This window comes from Oryx dammah, unplaced genomic scaffold, assembly GCF_014754425.2.
Source record: "Oryx dammah isolate SB20612 unplaced genomic scaffold, SCBI_Odam_1.1 HiC_scaffold_13, whole genome shotgun sequence".
In the NCBI taxonomy this organism is placed as follows: Eukaryota; Metazoa; Chordata; class Mammalia; order Artiodactyla; family Bovidae; genus Oryx; species Oryx dammah.
Window position 1 is genome coordinate 49,963,639 of NW_024070197.1, and position 20,365 is coordinate 49,984,003.

The 20,365-nt window shown below is 51.9% G+C and overlaps 1 protein-coding gene across 2 annotated transcripts in view; it reads left to right on the forward strand.

The window, feature by feature from the left end:
- FANCA (FA complementation group A) overlaps nt 1-20,365 on the forward strand; it is a 50,291-nt gene that overhangs the window by 9,990 nt on the left and 19,936 nt on the right. For both annotated transcript variants that reach the window (XM_040253637.1, XM_040253636.1), the window contains exons 10-31: nt 237-303; nt 1,425-1,537; nt 2,393-2,469; nt 2,706-2,847; nt 3,242-3,375; nt 5,084-5,194; nt 5,958-6,053; nt 6,131-6,190; nt 6,928-7,016; nt 7,545-7,605; nt 7,694-7,743; nt 10,729-10,805; nt 11,926-12,039; nt 12,903-13,039; nt 13,318-13,388; nt 13,710-13,806; nt 13,887-14,074; nt 15,058-15,151; nt 15,952-16,128; nt 16,578-16,651; nt 17,865-17,993; nt 20,238-20,322. In XM_040253637.1, the coding sequence (XP_040109571.1) occupies nt 237-303; nt 1,425-1,537; nt 2,393-2,469; nt 2,706-2,847; nt 3,242-3,375; nt 5,084-5,194; nt 5,958-6,053; nt 6,131-6,190; nt 6,928-7,016; nt 7,545-7,605; nt 7,694-7,743; nt 10,729-10,805; nt 11,926-12,039; nt 12,903-13,039; nt 13,318-13,388; nt 13,710-13,806; nt 13,887-14,074; nt 15,058-15,151; nt 15,952-16,128; nt 16,578-16,651; nt 17,865-17,993; nt 20,238-20,322 (2,243 nt within the window). The remainder of the gene's footprint in view (nt 1-236; nt 304-1,424; nt 1,538-2,392; nt 2,470-2,705; nt 2,848-3,241; nt 3,376-5,083; nt 5,195-5,957; nt 6,054-6,130; nt 6,191-6,927; nt 7,017-7,544; nt 7,606-7,693; nt 7,744-10,728; nt 10,806-11,925; nt 12,040-12,902; nt 13,040-13,317; nt 13,389-13,709; nt 13,807-13,886; nt 14,075-15,057; nt 15,152-15,951; nt 16,129-16,577; nt 16,652-17,864; nt 17,994-20,237; nt 20,323-20,365) is intronic.

Consider the following 20,365-nt stretch of genomic DNA (forward strand, 5'->3'; position numbering starts at 1 on the left):
ACATCTGGTCTCCAGAGCAGTGGTGGTAACAGCTAGATGGTTTGTTAGGAAAGCACTCTCCTATCTGTGTATTTGGGTGGATTTTCAAGGCTTGAGTCTGGTGCCACCGAGACGCGTGGGAGCTTGAAGGGATTGTGGGTTGGAGGTCCATGACCTGACTTGCCCAGAAGCACTTGGTCAAGGCTGTTTCTGACAGATGTGACGATATGATGCTGATGTCTCTTTTTCTGCCTCAGCCACTCTCGAAGCCATGGCAGCTGGCCTACAGGAGGGGTCCCCAGCATACAAGGCAGGGAGCTGCTGGTAAGTTCCTGGGGTGGGCCTGCAGGCTGAGCGTCCCAGCTGTGCTCTCCCTCCGTGATCCTTCGCCATTGTGGTGACAGCTCAAAGTGCTAGGAACCGTCTGACGATGGGGCCATTCCTGTGAGAACTGTGCCCCTCCAGGTGTGAGGAGGGGCAGGCCTGGGTCCTCAGGGTCCAAGCCAGGGTGGCCTTGCCCTACCATGCTGGCCCAGCAGGACTTGTATATGCTTCTGTGGGGGCGTGCCCCATGCTCCTGGAGACCGAACCTGCTTCAGGGGATCGTGGGCTGAGGCCACCTGGACTGTGGCTCTTCCCTGGGAGGCTTCTGTGCTTTGTTCGTCCTTCCCCTTCTTAATTACCTTGCTCCTGGTTCCTGTTCCCCACGATGACATCAGGAGTCCTCAGCCTGCTGTGTGGTTCAGCACTTAGTAAGCAGCTACAGCACACAGCTGTGTTGTCTGTGTGTGCATGTTCATCGTGTGCTGACTCTGCGATCACAGCCTCCCAGGTTAAATCAGTGAACTCAGAGGCCCCGCCCTGTCTGGGTGCCTTCTGCCCTGTCTCCCACCCAGAGCCTCCTCACTGCATGTGGGATGCAGGCAGGTCACATGGCATCTGGGACCCTGGGTTCTCTCCCCTAAGGGGCGCCCCACTGTCAGGCCCAGCCCCCGTCCCTCCTCACCTGTCAGTGACTCTCTGCGCCCTCATCTTTCCTTCCTTCTCGTGTCAGGGGATGGCGTCCTTGGCTTGAGGAGCGTGGGTGTGATTGGGAGCTTTGTGGTCTAGGGCGGATCTGTGGTTCCTGTGGCCTGTGAAACCTGCCGGGAGGAGTGGCCCTCCACGCCCCCAGTCTGACCTGCCTGCTTCTTCTGTGACAGTGACTGTTACCTTTCATCTGGTCCTGTAGAGTGATGCCTCCCTAGATCCCATTTCCACCTGCAGCATGGAAGCCAGGCTATAGGCCTGCCAGGGAAGTGTGGCAGGGTGTGGGCAAGGCCAGCCTGTATGCCCGAGCCAGGGGTCTGGAGTGGAGGGCCTGCAGGTCTCTGCTGCTTTTCAGATGAGCCAGGCAATGGGAACCTAGAGGGTCCGTTCCCTGAGTGCCTCTGCTGTGTCTACAGGTTTGGCGTGTTCAGTGGACCCATGTACCAGAGTATACTTTCAGCAGAGACTCTGAAGAGGTGGTTCTGTCATACTCTGACCCAGATCCTCACCCACAAGCCTGTGCTAAAAGGTGGGTCCAAGAGCCCTGGTTCTCCCCTTGACAGGAACTCAGACTGTGGGTGTTAACACTGGAAGGACAGTCTTCTGTTATTAAACATCTTGTTTGAGAGTAACACTTTCCCATAAAGAAACTTTGAATTGAAGTGTCACCCATTGCCACAGTAGAATGGCAATGGGTGAAGGCCTTCTTGTCTTTTCTAGGTAGATTTTGGTTGTTTTTTTTTTTAATATTTATTTGGCTGAGCTGGGTCTTAGTTGCAGCATGCAGAATTTTAATTGTGGTATGTGGGATCTAGTTCCCTGACCAGGGATCAAACCCAGGTCCCCTGCATTGGGAGCCAAGAGTCTTAGCTACTGGAACACCAGGGAAGTCTAGGTAGGTTTTTAAAACAGTGCTCATACTGTGAATTCCAGGGTTCTGTCTCAGTGGCTCAGGTCAGCATTTCCTATGGGTACATGGCTTCCTGAAAAGTGTCCAGCACCCAAGCCTTCTCCAGGTCTGCATGGCTCCCAACATGCCTGCCTTCGGGGCACAGGAAACTCCTAAGAGGCTGCTGCTCCAGCAGAGGGCCTGGGCCTGCTGACCTGTGCTTTTCCACCTGCCATCCTTTCCACAGCGTCCTCACTGCTTGTTCACAGTGAAAGTTTGAAAGCCAAATAATTAAAATGTAACTGATGGGTTGGAGGATATTTAGTAGATATGTATGATAGAGAATATGACATAAAAAATGGTTGACAAATGAAACACTGAAGTTCACATACACTTGGAAAAGTGCAAATTAAAACACGGTGGTTGATTGACATTGAACCAATGAACATTGATGATTGCTGATCTGTCATTCTGTGTGTTTCCTCCTGAATGAAGTTTCCGATGCCGTTCAGATGCAGAGAGAGTGGAGCTTTGCAAGGACCCCCGCTCTGCTCAGTGGCCTGTACCGCAGGGTGAGTGCATGGGGTGGGGTCCTGGGAGACACCACAACCACAGCTGTCCCTGTCTGGATGACCATCTAGGTCCAAGACTGAACTTGTTACTAGGGCAGTGCACCATAGCCTCAGAGGAGAACTCCCTCTAGCTGGTGCTGGCCGCGGGGGTCAGCATGGGCAGGTGTTTTGAGTCCAGGTTGTGTCTGACGTAGAGTGGGAGAGGTGAAGGTCCAGCTTTGACTCTCTGCTTCCAGCTCTTTGTGATCCTGAGCCCAGAGGAGCTGGTGGGCCACTTACAAGACGTTCTGGAGACGCAGGAGGTAAACTGGAGGCACGTGCTGTCCTGTGTGTCCACGCTGGTCATCTGCCTCCCGGATGCACAGCAGCTGGTTAATGGTGCGTGGGGTGGGAGTTCTGTCCTTTTCTGGGTGTGTGTGTATTGGCACGTAGGGAGGGAGCTGTGTTCTGTTCTCAGTGTGTGTGTGTGTGTGTGTGATTTATGGACCAGTGTCTGTGGGTGAGCCTGTCACGGAATCACTGTATCCAGCTAAGTGAAAACGAAGCCCTTCACGCCTGCTCAGCATGTGGTCATCCAGCCGGGGACAGCTGTGGCTGTGGTGTCTCCTAGGACCCCACCCTGCTCAGCCATCTGCCCGCTGCTGTCTGCCCATGTACCCACTGCCAGGCTGCGTGCGGGCTGCCGCCTATGCTTGGGGATCGGTGTGGGGAAGGCGGACGGTCCTGCCCACACCCCTGGCTCGTCCACAGCCGTGCTGGTGTTCTTACCTAGGTTGGGTGACCCGTCTGCTGGCACGTGCATTCGCGAGCTGGGACTTGGACAGCATGGTCTTGGCGTTCCTAGTCGTGCGGCAGGCCGCGCTAGAGGGCCCAGCTGTCTTCCCGTCCTATGCTACCTGGTTCCAGGTGAGCTGCCCGCACTCCTGCCTCGCCCCCAGGCTCCAGCATGGCCCACGCTTGCAGCTGTGGTTGACTCTGCTGAGACTGCATGGTTTCCCACCTCCGTATGAGTGCAGTCTGGCAGGACGGCGAAAACAAACACAGCTGCTCTTGTGCACACTGGGCTGCCCTGTGGTAGTTCTCATGTCCATGGGGATGGGGTGGGGGGCGCCCGTCTCTCTGCTCTGCTTCCCACCAGGTGCTGGTGTTTGCTGCTCCTCCCAGACTGCTGAGCCCATCTGGGTGCGTGTGGACCTGGGATTACAAGGCCTATTCTTCGTAGAAGCTTGGGTGGCAGAGTTGTTGCCTCCCTGCTGGGCTCTGTGCCCGGCTTGCCTGTCGGGTTGGTGGGCGTGGTTCGTTCTTTCACTGAATGAAGCTCCCTCCTGCCCCGTGCGTCCTCCAGCTCCACACAGCGGACCAGGGGCTCCTGCATGTGGCTCCGCAGCTGTGTCCACTATCCTGGCACTGAGGATCCACCTGGGGCCCGCGCAGTGCTCTGATGGCAGCCCCAGTGGTGTCGACTGTGTCCTGCATGCTCACTCTGGTGACTGTATGTCTGCTGTCTGTCTGACCAGCCTTTTCCAGAAGAACTAGGGGTGTGATTTGGAGGAGGAGCTGCGGTAGGCCTTGCAATATGGCGGGCGGGCAGGCGGGCCTCACGTGGGGTGGGTGCTGCTCTTTGCTGGCTCATCCAGACTGTTAGGGCCGACTCTTCAGAACCTCCCTCCCCCAGGCGCCCCCAGTTCTCTAAGGGTCTGCTTCACTTTCCTGCTGTGACCTGGGGCTTTGCCGAAAGCCCACCTGCTGTGGCTACCTCCCCTGCAGGGCTGTTGTCCACTCAGCTGAGCATGCGGTTAGAGTGGAATGAGTATGTCTTCGAGGACAGGGCTCTCGTGGGCATTTGACACATTCTGTCTCTAAGGTTCATAGAAAGGCACCATATTTAGCATTTTCTACCAGAATGTAGTCTTTATAAATTTTTTAAATTTTTTCAGTTTAAAATTTTTTATAATTTTGGCTGCACTGAGTCTTCCTTGCTGCACAGGTTGCAGCAAGCCCTAGTTGCAGCAAGCCGGGGCTACTCTCTAGTTGTGAGAGTAGAACAAACATGTGCACCTGGTGGGAAGCAGAGCAGAGAGAAGGGCCCCCCCCCCCCCACCCTATCCCCATGGACGTGAGAACAACCACAGAGCAGCCCAGTGTGCACAAAAGCAGCCATGTTGGTTTTCGCCGTCCTGCCAGACTGCACTTGTGAGGAGGTGGGAGGCCACGCGGCCTGGGCAGAGTCAGCCCAGGCTTCTCATTGCAGTGGCTTGTCTTGTTGTGGAGCATGGGCTCTAGAGTGGGGGCTCGGTAGTTGTGGTGCAGGGGCTTACTTGCTCCTCCATATGTGGAATCTTCCTGAACCAGGAATGGAACCCATGTCCCCTGTATTTGCAGGCAAATTCTTAACCACTGGGCCACCAGGAAAGTCCTGTGGGACTGTATTTTTTACTTTTTAAATTCTCAGTCCGTCTGTTTAGCTAGGGCACAGCCATGGCATCCTGGAGACAAACAAGCTAAAATGACTTTGCTTCCCTCTTCCTGCTGTTGCTGAGGCCGGGACGTAGCCATGGCCACTGCATGGCAGGTCCTCCTGTCGCCCCCACCTCATTCTCGGGCTCCTCCCCAGGCCACTTTCGGCAGCGCTAGGGGCATCCACAGCTGCAGCAAGAAGGCGCTGGTCTTCCTCTTCAAGTTCCTGTCCGACCTTGTGCCCTTCGAGGTCCCCCGGTACCTGCAGGTGAGAGGTCAGCAGGACCTTCTGCTCAGTCCCCGGTCCTGGGGTTCCCCCAGGACACTGCAGCAGGGAACAGTCACAAGACGGGGATGCTACCCTGGGGTGTCAGGGTGTACCCTAGGGAGGCAGGTTTCTTCTGGTAAATGCCCAGAAACCAGCATGTGTGGTCCTGGGAGCTGATACTTGAGCAGAGCTGTCTGCATGCCCATACACCACAGACAGTGAGGCAGGCAAGCATCCTGGGCCCTGTGCTTGGTGTTCAAAATGATCTGTACTGACAAAGAAGCTGGGGGAATATGACCCCGAGGCCATGACTGTTATTACTGGGGTGTAAGACTGGGTGTTCAGTTCATGTTGTCACCAAAAGCATCCTGCTGTGCGCTTGCTTTTGTGATGGGATGACTATCCCCAGCACTCGCTTTCATGGGTAAGACACTTGGAAAATGACCATCATCTTCCTATTTAATTAAGAAATGTGTATTTCATTTCAGAGAGTACGCACGAGGTAACGCACATAGAGGGAGTGAGCACAGGCCCTCCTGAGTCCTGTCCCCCCACCCCTCACTGCCTCCCTCCCATGTGAGGCCTGGGAGCCAGCTCTGTGACAGGACCCTTCCTGCCCTTGGCTGGCCCAGGGCCCTGTCTGCCACATGTCCTCTGTGGTCTGTGGCTGATCCTGGGACTCTTCTGTGGTCAATGTGAGTGACTGCCCCAGAAAGTCGGGGCAGCTGAGGAGCTGATGGACGCCCCCACCCTCTGCCCACAGGTACACATTCTCCACCCACCCCTGGTCCCTGGCAAGTATCGCACCCTCCTCACCGATTATGTGGCGCTGGCCAAGACGCGCCTGGCCGACCTCAAAGTGAGTCCCAGCTCCTCCTCTCTGTCTGTGGAGCCCAGCACCCCGGGGGGTCCTCACCGACACCCACCTCTTTGCAGGTTTCTATAGAAAACATGGGGCTCTATGAGGACCTGTCTTCTGCTGAAGATGTCACACAGGTAACGTGCCCATGCTCTTTGCGTGGCCTCCTTCCTGGACTCTGCACCTCTGCCATCGGGGCACCTGCACGTGTGGCGGCCGGGAGAGCCATCCTCTGGTGTCTGTCCACAGAAGCAGCAGGGGCCCCACGGCCAGTAACGTTTCTTCTTGGGGTCCCGTTCACGTGGTTTCACGGACAAAGTGGTCTGTAAATCAGCTGGGGAAGGGCAGGGTTGTGTTTTTCTTGGAATTCTAGAAAAAAGCGTTAACTGTTTGTGTAGACACATGTCAGGTGTGGGGTATGGGCTGTGTGTACTTTCCTAAGACACTCTGACCTCAAAGTTGTGAGTCTATGAAGAACTTTTGGAGGTTCTGCTGGACTGTCAGATTAAAGCTTTAAAATATGTAAAGCAGTTTTCCATTTAAGATTTATTGTTGTTTACAAGTTACCATTTCATAAATGTTTTTAAATATCAAAAATCAGGTCTCTGCATCTTCCCACGTGAAAATTTTACATTGGGATCTTTGTTGCTAGCAGAAGGAGGGTGGAGGGACAGACCCACGGGGGCTGGCAGGACAGCTCTCACACATGGTGAGCTCACTGAGGCTGAGGGCAGCAGTTGATCCCTCCTAGCAGTTTGCTGGCACAGGGGCTTGTCCACGTGCCCTGCTCTCTCGTGCCTCTCACCTGACCACAAAACCATGGCCCTGCTCTGCTCCTGCCTTTTCTTTAAGTCTTCTGTTCATTTCTGTCCAGCCCCAGAGCCAAGCATCCCAGGATGTCGAGAAGGCACTCACGGTGTTTGAACACACAGGGAAGGTTCCCGTCGCCATCCTAGAGGCCAGGTAGGGTCACACACCGGGAGGGCTATTGGGCAGGCCCCAGCGAAGGTCTGTGGCCATGATGGGCGGGGCCTTTAGGAAAGCTGTTCAGAGGGATCAGAATAGGCCCTCCCTTAAGCCACAGTGATTTTTCTTATTCATGCTTCAGCTGTGACCATGTGAGGCCAGTGCAGGGAGTTGAATAGCAAAATTTTGTAGAATTTGCTGTAACCCCAAAGCATGAATTCTGGCTGCTCCCAGTGTGGGGTAGCTTTCTTAAGGCTTTGCCCCTGAGGGATGTGCATGGCCTCCAGCTCCCACAGTCAACCTCCTGATCATGGATGAGCCCAGATTCCAGAATGCCCTGACTCTCCAGGCACAGGTAGTCACCAGCACAGAGTTCTATTTGTGCAAAGGGCTCCCAAACCAGTGAGAAAGAAGACTTGAACACATGATGCTGACCTTCAGGGACGGCCCCAGATGTGGATGGTCACTGCCCTGCTGCAGGTCCTCTGCCAGGGGCCGCCCTGAGCCTGCCCTTCTCTGTTGCAGCATATTCCGGAGGTCCTATTACCTGTGCCACTTCCTTCCTGCGCTGCTCACACCACGAGTGGTCAGTACACGTCCCTGTGACCCTGGGGCCGGGTTGGCAGAGACTGGGGTTCCTCTCGGCATCTCACAGAGTCTGTGTTTCCTCATAGCTCCCGAGAGCCCCTGATTCCCGCGAGGCCCTTATCGAGTCTCTGAGGAGGTACGTGTGGCCAGTGCAGCTAGGGGCTAGCAGCACAGAGACCTGTGTGGTGTCACATGTATGCTCGATTTATCTATAAAGTTGCCTTAAAATTAGTTACTTAAAATGTTAAAAAGAAAATTTCTTTGATTCTGAATATCACAACTTCACAAATACCATATGCTGTCCCTTGTATGTAGAATCTAAAACATGGCACAAATGAAACAGAAACAGGCTCACAGATATAGAGAACAGACTTGTTTCTGGGAGGGGAGCAAGGTGTAGAAGGGGAGGCATGGACTGGACGTTTGGGATCCGCAGATGTACACTGTTACATATAGGACGGATAAATAGCAAGATCCTACTGCATAGCCCAGGTAACTATTCAACATCCTGTGATAAATCAGAATAGAGAAGAATATGAAAAAGAATGTATCGATATATATATAACTGGGTCATGTTGCTGCACAGCAGAAATTAACGTTGTAATTCAACTATATATCAAAATTAAAAAAAAAAAGTTAGACTTAAGAATCAGATATTTCTATGAAGTTTAAGACAGATAGCCATGCTCCACCCATCCTGCTACTTCACTTTCTTTCTGGAAGCAAGCATTTTCAACTCTTACCTGATTTTTTTATATTTTGCCCCAAATCTCCAAATAATTTTATTTCTGTGCTTAACCACTTTTTCTGTTTTAGTTTTCTGTCCTGCACCAACAAACATAGCTATCTTTCCTGTAATAGTTTTTAAAACCTTAGTATTTAACGCTTGTCTTTAAGGCTATCCAGACACTGTTCAGAGTTGTTCCTTTTGTTTTCTCTGGAGTTCATAATCATCTTTGTTTTATCTTAGTTTTCCTTGTATATATTTATATGCTTCCCTGCGAACTCAGCTGGATGTCTGACTGTTCTCTTGTTCAGAATCGTTGAGTATCCCAGCAGTTATAGTGTAGGGAAATCTCTTCTAGGCCTTCTAACCTGCTGCACTCTTACTTACTAGCTGTTTATGCCTTTAAGGCAGCTGTCACCCTTACGTCTCCCTTCAGCATCACCTTGTGCTGTCCTCTGCCATGGCCTGTGCTGGCTTCTCTTTTCTATATCAAGATCCTCCTCTTTCTTGGTTTACCCCTTTGTGTTGGTGGAAAGCATCCTATTGAAGCTTCTCACAAAAGGATGGATGGGAGGTAAATTTTTTGACACTTTTTTTAGCCCATCATTTGATAGGTAGTTTGGCTGGGTATAGAAATCTAAGTTGGAAATTATTTTCCCTCAAGTTTTTGTGTCACTTCCTTGACTTCTAATGTCCAGTGTTGCTGCTGACATGTTAGAAACTTACAATTTCTGACTCTTTGCATGGGATCTGTGTTCTTTCTGGAGGCTTGTAGTGTCTTTGTTCCCTTTGTTCTGAAGTTTTATAGCAGTGCATTTCACTGTAGATCTGATTTCACTTCTGGGCTGGGCATATGGTGGGGCTTTTAATCTGGAAGTTCATATCCTTCAGTACTAAGAAATTTTCTTGGATATTTAAAACCCTTTTTTTTAAATTTTACAAAAAATTTAAGACAGAAAAGCAGAATAGAATCTATCACCCAGATTTAATAGTTATCAATAAATGACCAATCTTGTTTCATCTGTAGCCTTCAAATTCATTTACCCACCCAGTATTCTGGATGGTTTTGAAGCCAGTCCCAGACGCTGATTATTTTATCTTGGTTCATATCATTGAAAGTTTCCTCTGTGTCTTTTTCCTTCTTGGAACTTCTCTATTTTAGGTGTTATATTTCCTAAAGTGTCTTCTGACTTTTTCTCTTTTGTCATATTTTGCATATCTGTTTCAATTTGTTTTCCCTCTCCTTTCTGGGAGATTTCTTAAAGTTTATCTGTAGGTACTTTTACTGAGTGTTTCATTTCTGCCATCAGATATTTCTTTGTACAGCAGTCCATTCCTTTTTTTATATAATTTATTTTTGACTGTGCTGGGTCTTTGTTACTGTGTGAGGTTTTCTCCTAGTTGCAGCAAGCAGTGGCCACTCTAGTTGTGGTGCACAGGATTCTCATTGTGGTGGCTTCTCTTGTGCAGCATGGGCTCTAGGGCACACACTCACCAGTTGGGATGCACGGGCTGTTCCATGGCATGTGGGATTTTCCTGGACTAGTGATCGAACCCTTGTCTCCTGCATTGACAGATTCTTTACCACTGAGCCTCCAGAGAAGTCCCCAGCAATCCATTCTTGTTTCATAGCTGCAGTGCTATGTCTTGTCTCTCTGAAGATATTAATGAGAGCAAAGACTCACAGTTTCTTTTCTGTGGATTTCTCTGTTTCCTTGAGTTTGCTCTTGTTAATTGCACTGGTTTCTGATTTTGGGCTAAAGGCTTCACTGACCCCAGGGCAGAAGGTGGTGCCCCTCAGCTCCTGGTCTCCAGTCCCTGTGTACATTCATACTCTAGACCACAGCAGGTCTCTCTCTGTTCTTCTGCTTGAGTCTTGCCATCATGGTTTGCAGCACAGTGTGTGTGGAGGGGGAGTGTCCTGCAGACCATGCTGCTGTCCATGTGTCTCATAATTGGGCCACTTGTGACTTCCACTCCTCTGAAGGTGACTCCGTGGCTCTTGTCCTTGGACTCGTCCTTGTGCCATGAGGGCATGCCACCTGGGTCCATGCCCTGTAGCTGCCCTGCATCATCACTGGACTTATATTTTGAGTGACATAAGCATTAACTGGGTGTTTCTCTTAGCATTTCTCATAAAAAGTAATTAATTTCACCTTTAAAATTTGGGAATTGCCAAAACTTGACTGAGAGAAGTGAAAATCATTTCTAATCTCTCTACCCAACAAAAACCATTGGCAGACGTCTATGTAGCATGTGGTGTTGTATAATCTGTTTATGTGTCGTATAGTTTACTGTATTGCATATTTTTGTTTTCTGATAGTTTCTGAAATTGTAACCTTGAGAATCAATTTAAATTGCAGTGGACTATTTTACTGTTTCCTTCTGACCCAGAGTGGATAAAATTCCCCCAGCCCTGTACTCCACCTACCGCCAAGCCTGCTCTACTGCCGGACAGAAGCAGCCAGAAGGTGTGGTCCTCATTCGTGCCCATCTCCACTTCCCGAATCATGAGACGTTGTCGGTGGAGCCCTAGTCCCTCTGGTCTGGTCATGTCATGCTTGTTGTCTGGTCAGAATTGTGGCTTCAGAGACTGACTGGCTCAGCCCTGGGATGGTTGTGATTCCCAGGGGGCTGCCTGTGATGTCAACCCTCTCAGGTCTCAGCCGGGAAGTACCTGCCATATGCGTCCTGAAGGACGTGGTACCAAGTCCACTTGACTGTCATCTTTGTGTGCCCTGCTGAGGTTGTGACGTGGTTTCTGTTGCCCGTCTGATTTGAGTTTACGTTCAGGTGACCAGCCAGGCTGAGGTCATGGTGCTGGTTCTGCACCGTGTTCTACTGGGGGTCTGCCTCAGCTCTTTGTGATGTTGGTGGGGATCTTGCTGTTTCTAGGGGACAATGATGTAGACCTGGGCCAAGAATGCATCAGACTTGGAGCAGCCAGGGACACTGTCCCTACCCCACCTCCCAGAAGCAAGGTGCCATCTGCGCAGGGCCTGGCTTGTCAGTGTTGAGATGGTGCTGCTGTTTGCTGGTCAAAACCTCTGCTGCTTGCCAGCCAGTTAGGCTGACTGACTACCTGCAACTCTATTCTCTGGTTCTGTCTGGCAGAACACTGTCACACAGTCTGCCACAGGTTCTGATGGCCACGGGGACCCACACCTGTTTGGACCTGTATCAGAATATCTCACTGATGAGGTGCCAAGGGGCTGGAGGGCTGTGTCCACAACCAAGAGCAGCCTCACCTCTCTTCCTGATCCCTGGTCCTGCTTTTGGAAAAGGGCTTCTAGAACCTTTTAAATGTATGTTGAGGACTGGTAATTCCCTCTAACATCTGATCTTAACATCCTGTGATAAAAAACAGTATCACAATGTTACTTAAAAGTTTGAGAAACGTCATCAGTTTGACCATCATCTGTCCATAATTCATACCCCCAGCCCTGCCTCCCTCCACAAGCGAATGGTCTTTTTTATTACGTATGTGCATTTTACACTTGTGGCGATGATGTGCATAGAACTGTGGTTTTTTCCTAAACTTCCGTGTCTTGCTGTCTAGCCTAATTGTGAAAATCACCTCCTGCCTCTCAGATGCAGCCCAGCAAAGGGAGGTGGAGCCCAGCTGTGCAGAGGAGCCACTGGACCTGCTTATGGCTGCCCTGCAGGAGCTCAGGGCCTCTATGATGGACCCCACCCAGCATGACGGTGAGGAGGGGGCTGCAGGCAGGGCTGTCCACAGTGGGTGTTTGTGGGTGGGAAGGCATGTCCCGTGTGCTCAAGTTCATGGCTGGTCCCTGAGCCACAATGGTCATTGTGTTCCCTGAGCTCAGCATCTGTCACGAAGCCTGACCGTGGCCTGGTAGGTGTGGAGGACGCAGCCTTGTTTCTGACATGCAGGCTGTCCCAAAGCCTTGGCAGAAGGTGAACTTTCTCTCCTTGGCACTGGTGGGATAGGTGATGTAGAGGAGAAAGCTGTGTGCTGGGCTGGGTGTGGTTTTCTTTCTGACCTCCACTGCCCAGCACCTCCAGCCCTCAGCACTGTGTCTCTGCTCCTGGACTGTCTCCTCTGGGGGACCTGGAGAACCAGTCTTGCAGTTCAGAGCACGCAGTGGCCACAAAATAAAGTGCTCAGTTCCAGTAGTTTTAGACTTTGTTATGCTAAATGCAGAAACTAATATAAATAAGCCATGTTTTTAACTGCACCGGTCCATTCAATATATGCAGATTATTTTCAGTAATATACTTAATTTTTTGGAGGTAAATGACAATTTGAAAAAACTTGCAGATAAACCATGTAGCCTGGAAATATAAAAAGATTAGGTATATTGTGAATGCATAGAGTGTATGTACATTCACATCTGACTTGCAGAAAACATGGAAGCCTGTGAGGAGTTAAAATTGAGGGTCAGAAGTGACACATGGTTTCACAGTCCCAGCCCTGTGTGGTTAGCTCTGCTGCAGCTGTGGTCACCCTGCAGGCCCAGGACATCCCCTTGTGGCCAGCATGGCCCTTCCTAACACCGCCCCTGCAGCCTGTGGTCCTGCTCATGGCAGCCCCTCCCTTGTAGTGCTATCAGCTCAGGTGGCCATGGTCTCTGAGAGGCTCCACTCTGTCCTGGGCCTCAGCGAGGATGTCAGCAGTGGCGAGGCGGCCCCGGTGCAGCTCAGCATCCAGGCCCCCGAGCTGCAGCCGCAGGAGCAGAGGGTGAGTGTGGGAGACGGTGTGTGAGGGAGTTGAGGGTTTGGTATTGTCTGCATGCAGACTCTGCATTTGGGAGGAAGGTGTGGGCAGCTCTGCCGACCCTATTCTCCACTGACACATCCCATCATGACCCCGGGGGACCTTCCCAGGGTCTGGGGGTTCCTATGACCTGGGAGTGGCAGCCTTCTCTCTGGGCAGTAGCCTGTTTCATAGTCTCGTGAGCTTATCTCTGTTCCTGTGTGTCTGGGGTGTAAACACTCTAACAAGACCTTTCCTCTCAGGTGGTGGACCTCCTGCTGACGTCTTTTTGTCAGAACCTCATGGCAGCCTCCAGCGTTGCCCCACCGGACAGGTAGAGGCTGGGCGGTCCCAGCAGGTGGTTGGAGCTGTCCCGAGGGCAGCCTGGTGCTCCTGATGAGAGGCCATCAGTCTTGGTCCAGCACTGGGCCCTGGGCTGCCCCCGATGTCCTGCTGCACTGGGGGGAGGCGGGGAGGGGTGGGGGCTGATGTACCATACCACAGGCACGTAGCCAAGGCAGTCTCGCAGCAGGTGAGTCTGCTGTCTGGGGAGCAACTTGGCTTTTCCTGGGTCTGCAGTGCCTGCCTGCTCATCCATGGGCTCTGGGAGGGCTGGGAGTGCCACCGCCCTGTTCTCTGTTGCTTGCCCCCATAGGCAGGGCCCCTGGGCCACCCATTTTGTGAGGGCCCTGTGTGGACACAGGTTCCTGCCAGCCGTGCTCACCAGGCTCTGCCAGCTGCTCCGTCACCAGGTAGGGCTGCCATTCCCTCCAGCTGGGAGTGGGTCCCCCACCCTGCCCCCCAGCACCGAACACCTTTTCTCTCGTCTTAGGGCCCAAGCCTGAGTGCCTCACACGTGCTAGGCTTGGCTGCGCTGGCTGTTCACCTGGGCGAGTCCAGGTCTGTGCTCCCCAAGGTACACGTGGGCCCTCCTGCCCCTGCCAGGGGCCTGCCCATCCCTGAGTTCATTGACAGCCTCCTGCCCTGTGTGGCCCAGCAGGCCTCGGCCCTGTGTCTGAAGTAAGTACACCTTGTCAGAGTAACATGTTCCTCAGACAGCACAGCACAGACACACGTGCTCCGTACTGTGCTGGTCCATACCTCCCAGAAGGAACCTTATCTGGATGTATCTGGGCGCATGCTGGTATCTCTGGTTAGGACAGTGAAGTCATCCTGCCTTGCTCCCTGCCTTTGGAGACGCTGGCTCTGGGCTGCAGGTGTCCTTCTCTAGGCTGGGTGGCCAGCAGCTGGGTGGACCTGTCCCTCAGGTTCAGTTCTGGGGTCTCCCTGTGGCAAGCAGCTTTCTCTGGGGGACTCCTCTGCATTCATGGCTGTCCCATCACTACACACAAAGCACCAGAACCTCTCCCAGGACCCAGCAGTTGCAGGGAGCCCGGCACCAGGCTTGGCAGGTGTGAGAGATGGCTGGGGTGAGAGCGGCCACCCATGGCAGAGACCTGGGGCTTTCTGCAGCTGCTGAGGTGAACAGACTAAAGTCAGGACAGAAGCCAGAGACTCTGGCAGGGAGGGATGTTGGCAGGGCCAGGGTCCTGGCTGCGGACTAAGCTGACGTCAGCAGACAGGGAGAGCCAAGCTCAGGAGCAGCTCTCAGTGATGAGGCCCCCGGGAGTCAGGCCCTGTCCTCACCACCCAGACTCCCTGCCAGCCTCTGCCCGACTTGTCACAGCCACCATGGGTGGGCAGAGCTGAGGCTGCAACGGGACCCACTTCTCCCTGGCTTGGAGGTCCTTATAGGCAGGAACAGCAAACAATGTGTGGGTCATGCCCGTGAACCCCACGGGACACGCCCTCTCCAACATGCTGGGGAAGCAAGCCCTTACATGGAGTGGTTGCGTGTTTACATTTTCCAAGATGCATTATTAGGGGGTGGGGTGGGGGTGCTAGGATGCCCTTGGTTCACTTTGTGTGACTCATGCTGACTTCCACCCTGTATTTTGTGTGCATCCCGTTTCTGTGTTATAATTTCTGTTTTCTATTTTCAGATTTTCTACAGCAGCAATTTCTTATTCCTTGTGTAAGTTTTCCCAGTCACCTGAGCTTCTGCACAGCTGTCTGTCTCCTGGCCTTATAAAAAAGGTGAGTCTTCTGGGTGCCTTTCTCGGCCGAGTTCCCGTTTTCTACGGGTCTCTGGCCCGAGGCTGTGTGGCCTCCATCTCATGCTCAGCACCGCCTTGGTCTGTGGCGGCCTATCTCCTGGGAGCCACCGCCTTCTGCCTTTTCTTTCTGGCTAAGAGGAGGGGGTGTAAGGTGAACCACAGATGTCCCTCCCGTTTATAAAACTGGCTCAGTAGTCATAAGAAGTGTCTTCTCAGGTAAAGAGGCGCCCTATACTTCCTCTAAAGATAGCCCTGGAGACTGTGTGTTGGGATTCTGTGTCAAGGGTGGCAGGGCTGTCCGTTCCAGCGGGAGCCGGGCTTGCGGCACATACAGAGTTCCAGGGAGCCTGTCCACTGGGCGATGAGCCTGCTTCTCAGTTCCAGGCTCCGTGTTGGACTCCTGGGCTCTGCTGGGAGCTGCCTTGTCAGGAGCAGCCTGGGGGCTGCTACCACAGTTTCACAGTGTGGGACAGGGGCAGGTCAGGGGGAGTCCCAAGCTGCCATGGTCCCCTTGCGCTGCCTGTGACTCCGGAAGCACAGGGCAGGGGTTTCTGTCTCCTAAGGAAAGACAGGTGGCTTGTCCATCTCCCGGGAGCATCTCACACAGACCCCAGTGCCAGTGAGCCTCAGGGGACAGCTGAGCACGGCTGCAGGACACAGCGGCCTCAGATGTGCAGTCAGAGCTGCTGCCCCTTGAAGTGCCACCTGAGGAGCAGGGGCTCCCCACTGCCAGCCGAGCGTGGCCGGCCTCCCAGCACACACGCCACTGGCTTTTTTCAGTTCCAGTTCATCATGTTCAGATGGTTCCCAGAAGCTCGCGACCCCCCGTCCCAGGAGGACCTGGCCAGCCCACCCTGGAGGCCCCTGTGCCTGCCCTCCGTGGACTGGCGGAGAGCCGCCCTCTGCCTGTGGAAGCAAAGAGCCCTGAAGGAACTGCTGAAGCAGGAGGGACTCCAGGTAGGTCCTGCAGTCCCCTCCCTGGGACACCTGCAACACGCAGTGTGAGGTTTTGAGGTTGGTCTCCATGGACATGTGGAGCTGCCCCAGAATTTAAAAGACAGGGCGAGTGCTGTGCAACTGCTGGAAGCTTCATGTTAATACGCCCAATTTGGTGAGCTGAAACAAGTTGTGCAGACGCCACGATCTGTCCAGGGCCAGGCAGCAGTGTGGACGATGCAGTTTAAGACGAGTTTGAAAAGTTTCAGTTAGCTTCACTTTCAGGGTTAAATTACTGATTCATGGGGCTTCATGCCAAGCTCCCTGTCTAACACTGGGAAGTGGTGTGAGGATGAGAGGGTCTGAGACACAGGAGACCTCTAGCTGCCATGAGAGCCACATTCACAGCCCGCCCTGTGGCTTCTGTGTGCCGTCCTTGGCATGGTGGTCACTTGAGCTTTTTCTGTCAGTTGACTTATAGAGACTGGTTACAACTGGAAATAGAAATTCAGCCTGAAGTTGATTCTCTTTCAGATACAGAAAGGTAAGTGCTTAAAGGATCTGCCCTTTAAAACGTTACACTGTTTTGTGTCATGATGTCCTCAATTTTACGTTCAGCTTAACATAAAGTCTATGTTATAGTATAGTCTATGAATATAATTTTATTCATTCTATGATTCAAGGAATACTTCCTGAGCTCCTGTAGTTTGGCAGATACTTCTAGAATGGTCTGGGAGCTAGGGCTATAGTGTGAACAAAACAGATGGGGCTCCCTGCCTGCACTTCTGCCCCGTTGGCCCTGAGTGGGCACTCCTGCTGAGGGACTGTGTAGCCTGGAGGCAGGCAGGGAGATACAGCAGGGCTGTGGGAGCAGGTGCTGGCAGGTGAGGAACAAGGAGTCTGAACCCCCGAGGGCCGTGGTCAGGGAGCCACGAAGATCTCAGCTGGTGTCAGCCAAGGCAGGGGACGGTGGGCACGGCTTCATCAATTACTGGCTTCGAGGCGTGGCAACAGGAGTGAGCAAATTGGGGTCTGAGCCCCTGTGGGTCGCGGGGCCCCTGTGGGTCTCGGGGCCGGTGAACGAGATGGTTGAGCCATAAGGTGTGCTGTTTGGGGCTCAGGTGTGTGCTGAGGGCCTTCGCAGCAGGGGTAGCTGTCCTCAGGCCGCCATCTGTGGTGTGGTCAGAGACGTTCCCACACGTGGAGATGCTGTGACATGGTGTCAGATTCTGATGGAACAAGTAGACTTAGGAAGGATGGCAAACAGGAGTGGGAGTGACGACAATGCCTTCTGCAGCTCGGAGGGTGGGGGTGGAGGGGCTGGTGGGGCACTCCCACCTATCAGCTTTGTGCCCGGCTTGCTTCCTGAGCGCTTCCTTCCTGCACTTATGAGCCCGGGGCCTCCTTCCTCTCCAGCGTCCTGGTGTGCAGATCCAGAGTACGCCTTCTTAGCTCTCCCTCAGGTCACTGTGCTGTCGGTGAGGAGTCAGGTCGGGGCCTCCTTCCCTTGCTCCTCACTGCAGTGCCCCCTGCCTCTCGTGGTCGTGGCCGAGGCCCTGCTTGGATTCTGGTCTCCGTGTGGGGGCAGACTGCAGCACTGGCGGCTGCCAGTGTTGTGGTCTTAGCACTATGGAGCCTGGTCCACATCTGGGCGCTCTGCTGCTGGACTCAGCCAGTACAGACGCCACCTCTGCCCCCAGCTCAGCAGCCGTGCACCGTGGCCTCCCTAGGCACACACCCTGGCGTTTGCATTGTAGGCAGGACTTCCAGCAGTGGGCCATCCACCAGCACTTCCTCCCCATGCCCTCTGCCACCGGTGGCTGCGATGGAGACCTGGAAGCCGCTTGTACCTCCCTGGTGGACGTGCTCATGGACTTCTGCCAAAGGTTAGGAACGTTGGTGCCCAGAGGCATGTGTGTTTTGATTTTGGCAGCTCTAAGAATGTTTTTATTTCTCTCGGTCCACACATTTGGACATATCTGATAACAAGTCTGAATCTTTGCAATGAAGGCAAGCTTCTGGTATCATCTTTCTATCTGTGCGTCACCTGGTCAGCAAACGTGAGGAGAATAAAAGGTCTAGTAGGTGGTGGGCGCCAGTGTCGCCACCCATGGTGCAGGAAGTACCGATGTGGACTGGCTGCCACGAGAGGCAGGCCTTCCCAGTCCCGTCTGGGCCGTGCAGGCTGTGGGTGTCTGACACGGCCTCTTCAGTCTCGCCCTCCTGGTTGAGGACATATGCTGTGTCCAGGTGGTGTGTGGTGTTATCTTGTTATGGTTTTGATTTGCTTTTCCCTGATGGCTCACAGTATTGACCATTTATTTATCTTTTTTGGACAGATGTCTGATCAGATCCTTTGCCTATTTACAATTGGGCTATTTGCTTGTTGAGTCTTAAGGGTTCTTTATATAGTCCAAATGCCAGCTCCCTTGAGATATGTGAATCACAGATGCTTTCTCCCATCCCTTAAAGTCATTGGTTCACTCCCTTGATAGAGTACTTTGATTCATATGAGTTTTACATTTTGAAGAAGCCGTATTCATCTGTTTTTAATTTTAGCTTTTGGGCCTTTGATCCATTTTGAGTTACTTTTTTTCCCCTAAATTTATTTATTTGACTCCATCAGGTCTTAGTTGAGGCACACAGACTTTCCAGTTACAGCCCACAGGCTCAGTTGCGTCTCGGCATGTGGGATCTTAGTTTCCTGACCGGGCATGGAACCCACATCCCCTGCATTGCAAGGCGGATTCTTAACCACTGAACCACCAGGGAAGTCTCTTGAGTAAATTTTTTGTAAGATGTGAGGTAGAGATCCAGCCCCATTCTTTTGGATGTGAATGTCCAATTGCCCTTTTTGCTGAAAAGACTGTTCTTTTCCCATTGAATGGTCTTGTTACTCTTGTCAAAAGTCCACTCACTATATGTGTGAGTTTACTTCTGGACTCTCAACTCTGTTCTACTTATCTTTACATCTGTCCCTGTGCCAGGACCACACCATTTTGATTACTATAGCTTTGTAATAAGTTTTAAAATTGGAAAATGTGGGAATTCTCTGGCAGTCCAGTGGTTAGGACTCCATGCTTTTACTGCTAAGGGCCCGGGTTCAATCCTTGGGTAACTACGGTCCCACAAGCTGCACGGTGCGGCCAAAAAATAAACAAGGAAGTAAAATTGGAAGACATGAGTCCGCTAACTTTGCCCTTCTTTATCAAGATTGTTCTGGAGCCCTTGCAGCTCCATCTGGATTTTTAGGATCAGCTTATCAATTTGTACAAAATGAGCTGGGATTCTGATAATGACTGCACTGTATCTGTATATCAGTTAGGGTCCTTCCATTTGTTTAGGTCATCTTTAATATTTTTCAACAGTGTTTTATAGTTTTCAGTGTGCAAGTCTTGCATCTCCTTGATTAAATTTATTCTGCAGTGGGTTTTTTTTTTTTTTGGCACCATGTAAATGGTATCATTGCTTTAATTTCACTTATTTGCTCAGATGGCTTTTTATTGTTAATTTTTTATGATTTTTCTATATATAAGGTCTTGTCATCTGTGAATAGAGATGGTTAAACTTTTTCCTTTCTAATCCGAATGACTTTTATGTGCTGATTTATTTGCTGAGTTGTCCTGTCTAGAACTTCACAGTGCAATGCTCACTGGAGGCAGTAGGAGCAGATGCTTCGTCCTGGGCCTGGTCTTGGGAGGACAGTTTTCAGTCTGTCATCATTGAGTACAGTGTGAACTGTGGGTTCTTCATAAATGCCCTTTGCCAGGTTGAGGAAGGTCCCTTTTACTCCTAGTTAGTTTTTTCAGTCATGAGATGGTGTTGAACTTAATGTTTTATCTGTGTGGGTTTTGGTTTTCTATTCTACTCATGTTAATTGCATTAATTGATTTTTGCATATTGAGCCAACCTTGCATTCTTAGGATAAATCCCAGTTGGTTGTGTAATCATTTTGATATGTTGCCGGAGCTGGTTGCTGGCTTTGTGCTGTTGCTGGGGCACCATGCGTGCCCTGTGGTCCCTGGGTACTCCCTGGCCCTGTGACCACAGGCCATACTGGAGGCAGAAGAAGAAGTAGCCCAGCATAGATAGGAGACACTAAAGAGGCTTTCACTGTGTCTTTATTTCAGTTCGAGGAGTTATCATCGCTCAGAGAATTCTGATTTGGTTCTTGGTGGCTGCAAAGGAAATCGGGACATTTTTTCCAGATTGCAGGTTAGTTAGAAAATGCAAAACTCAGTGTGTCCACTGCATCGAA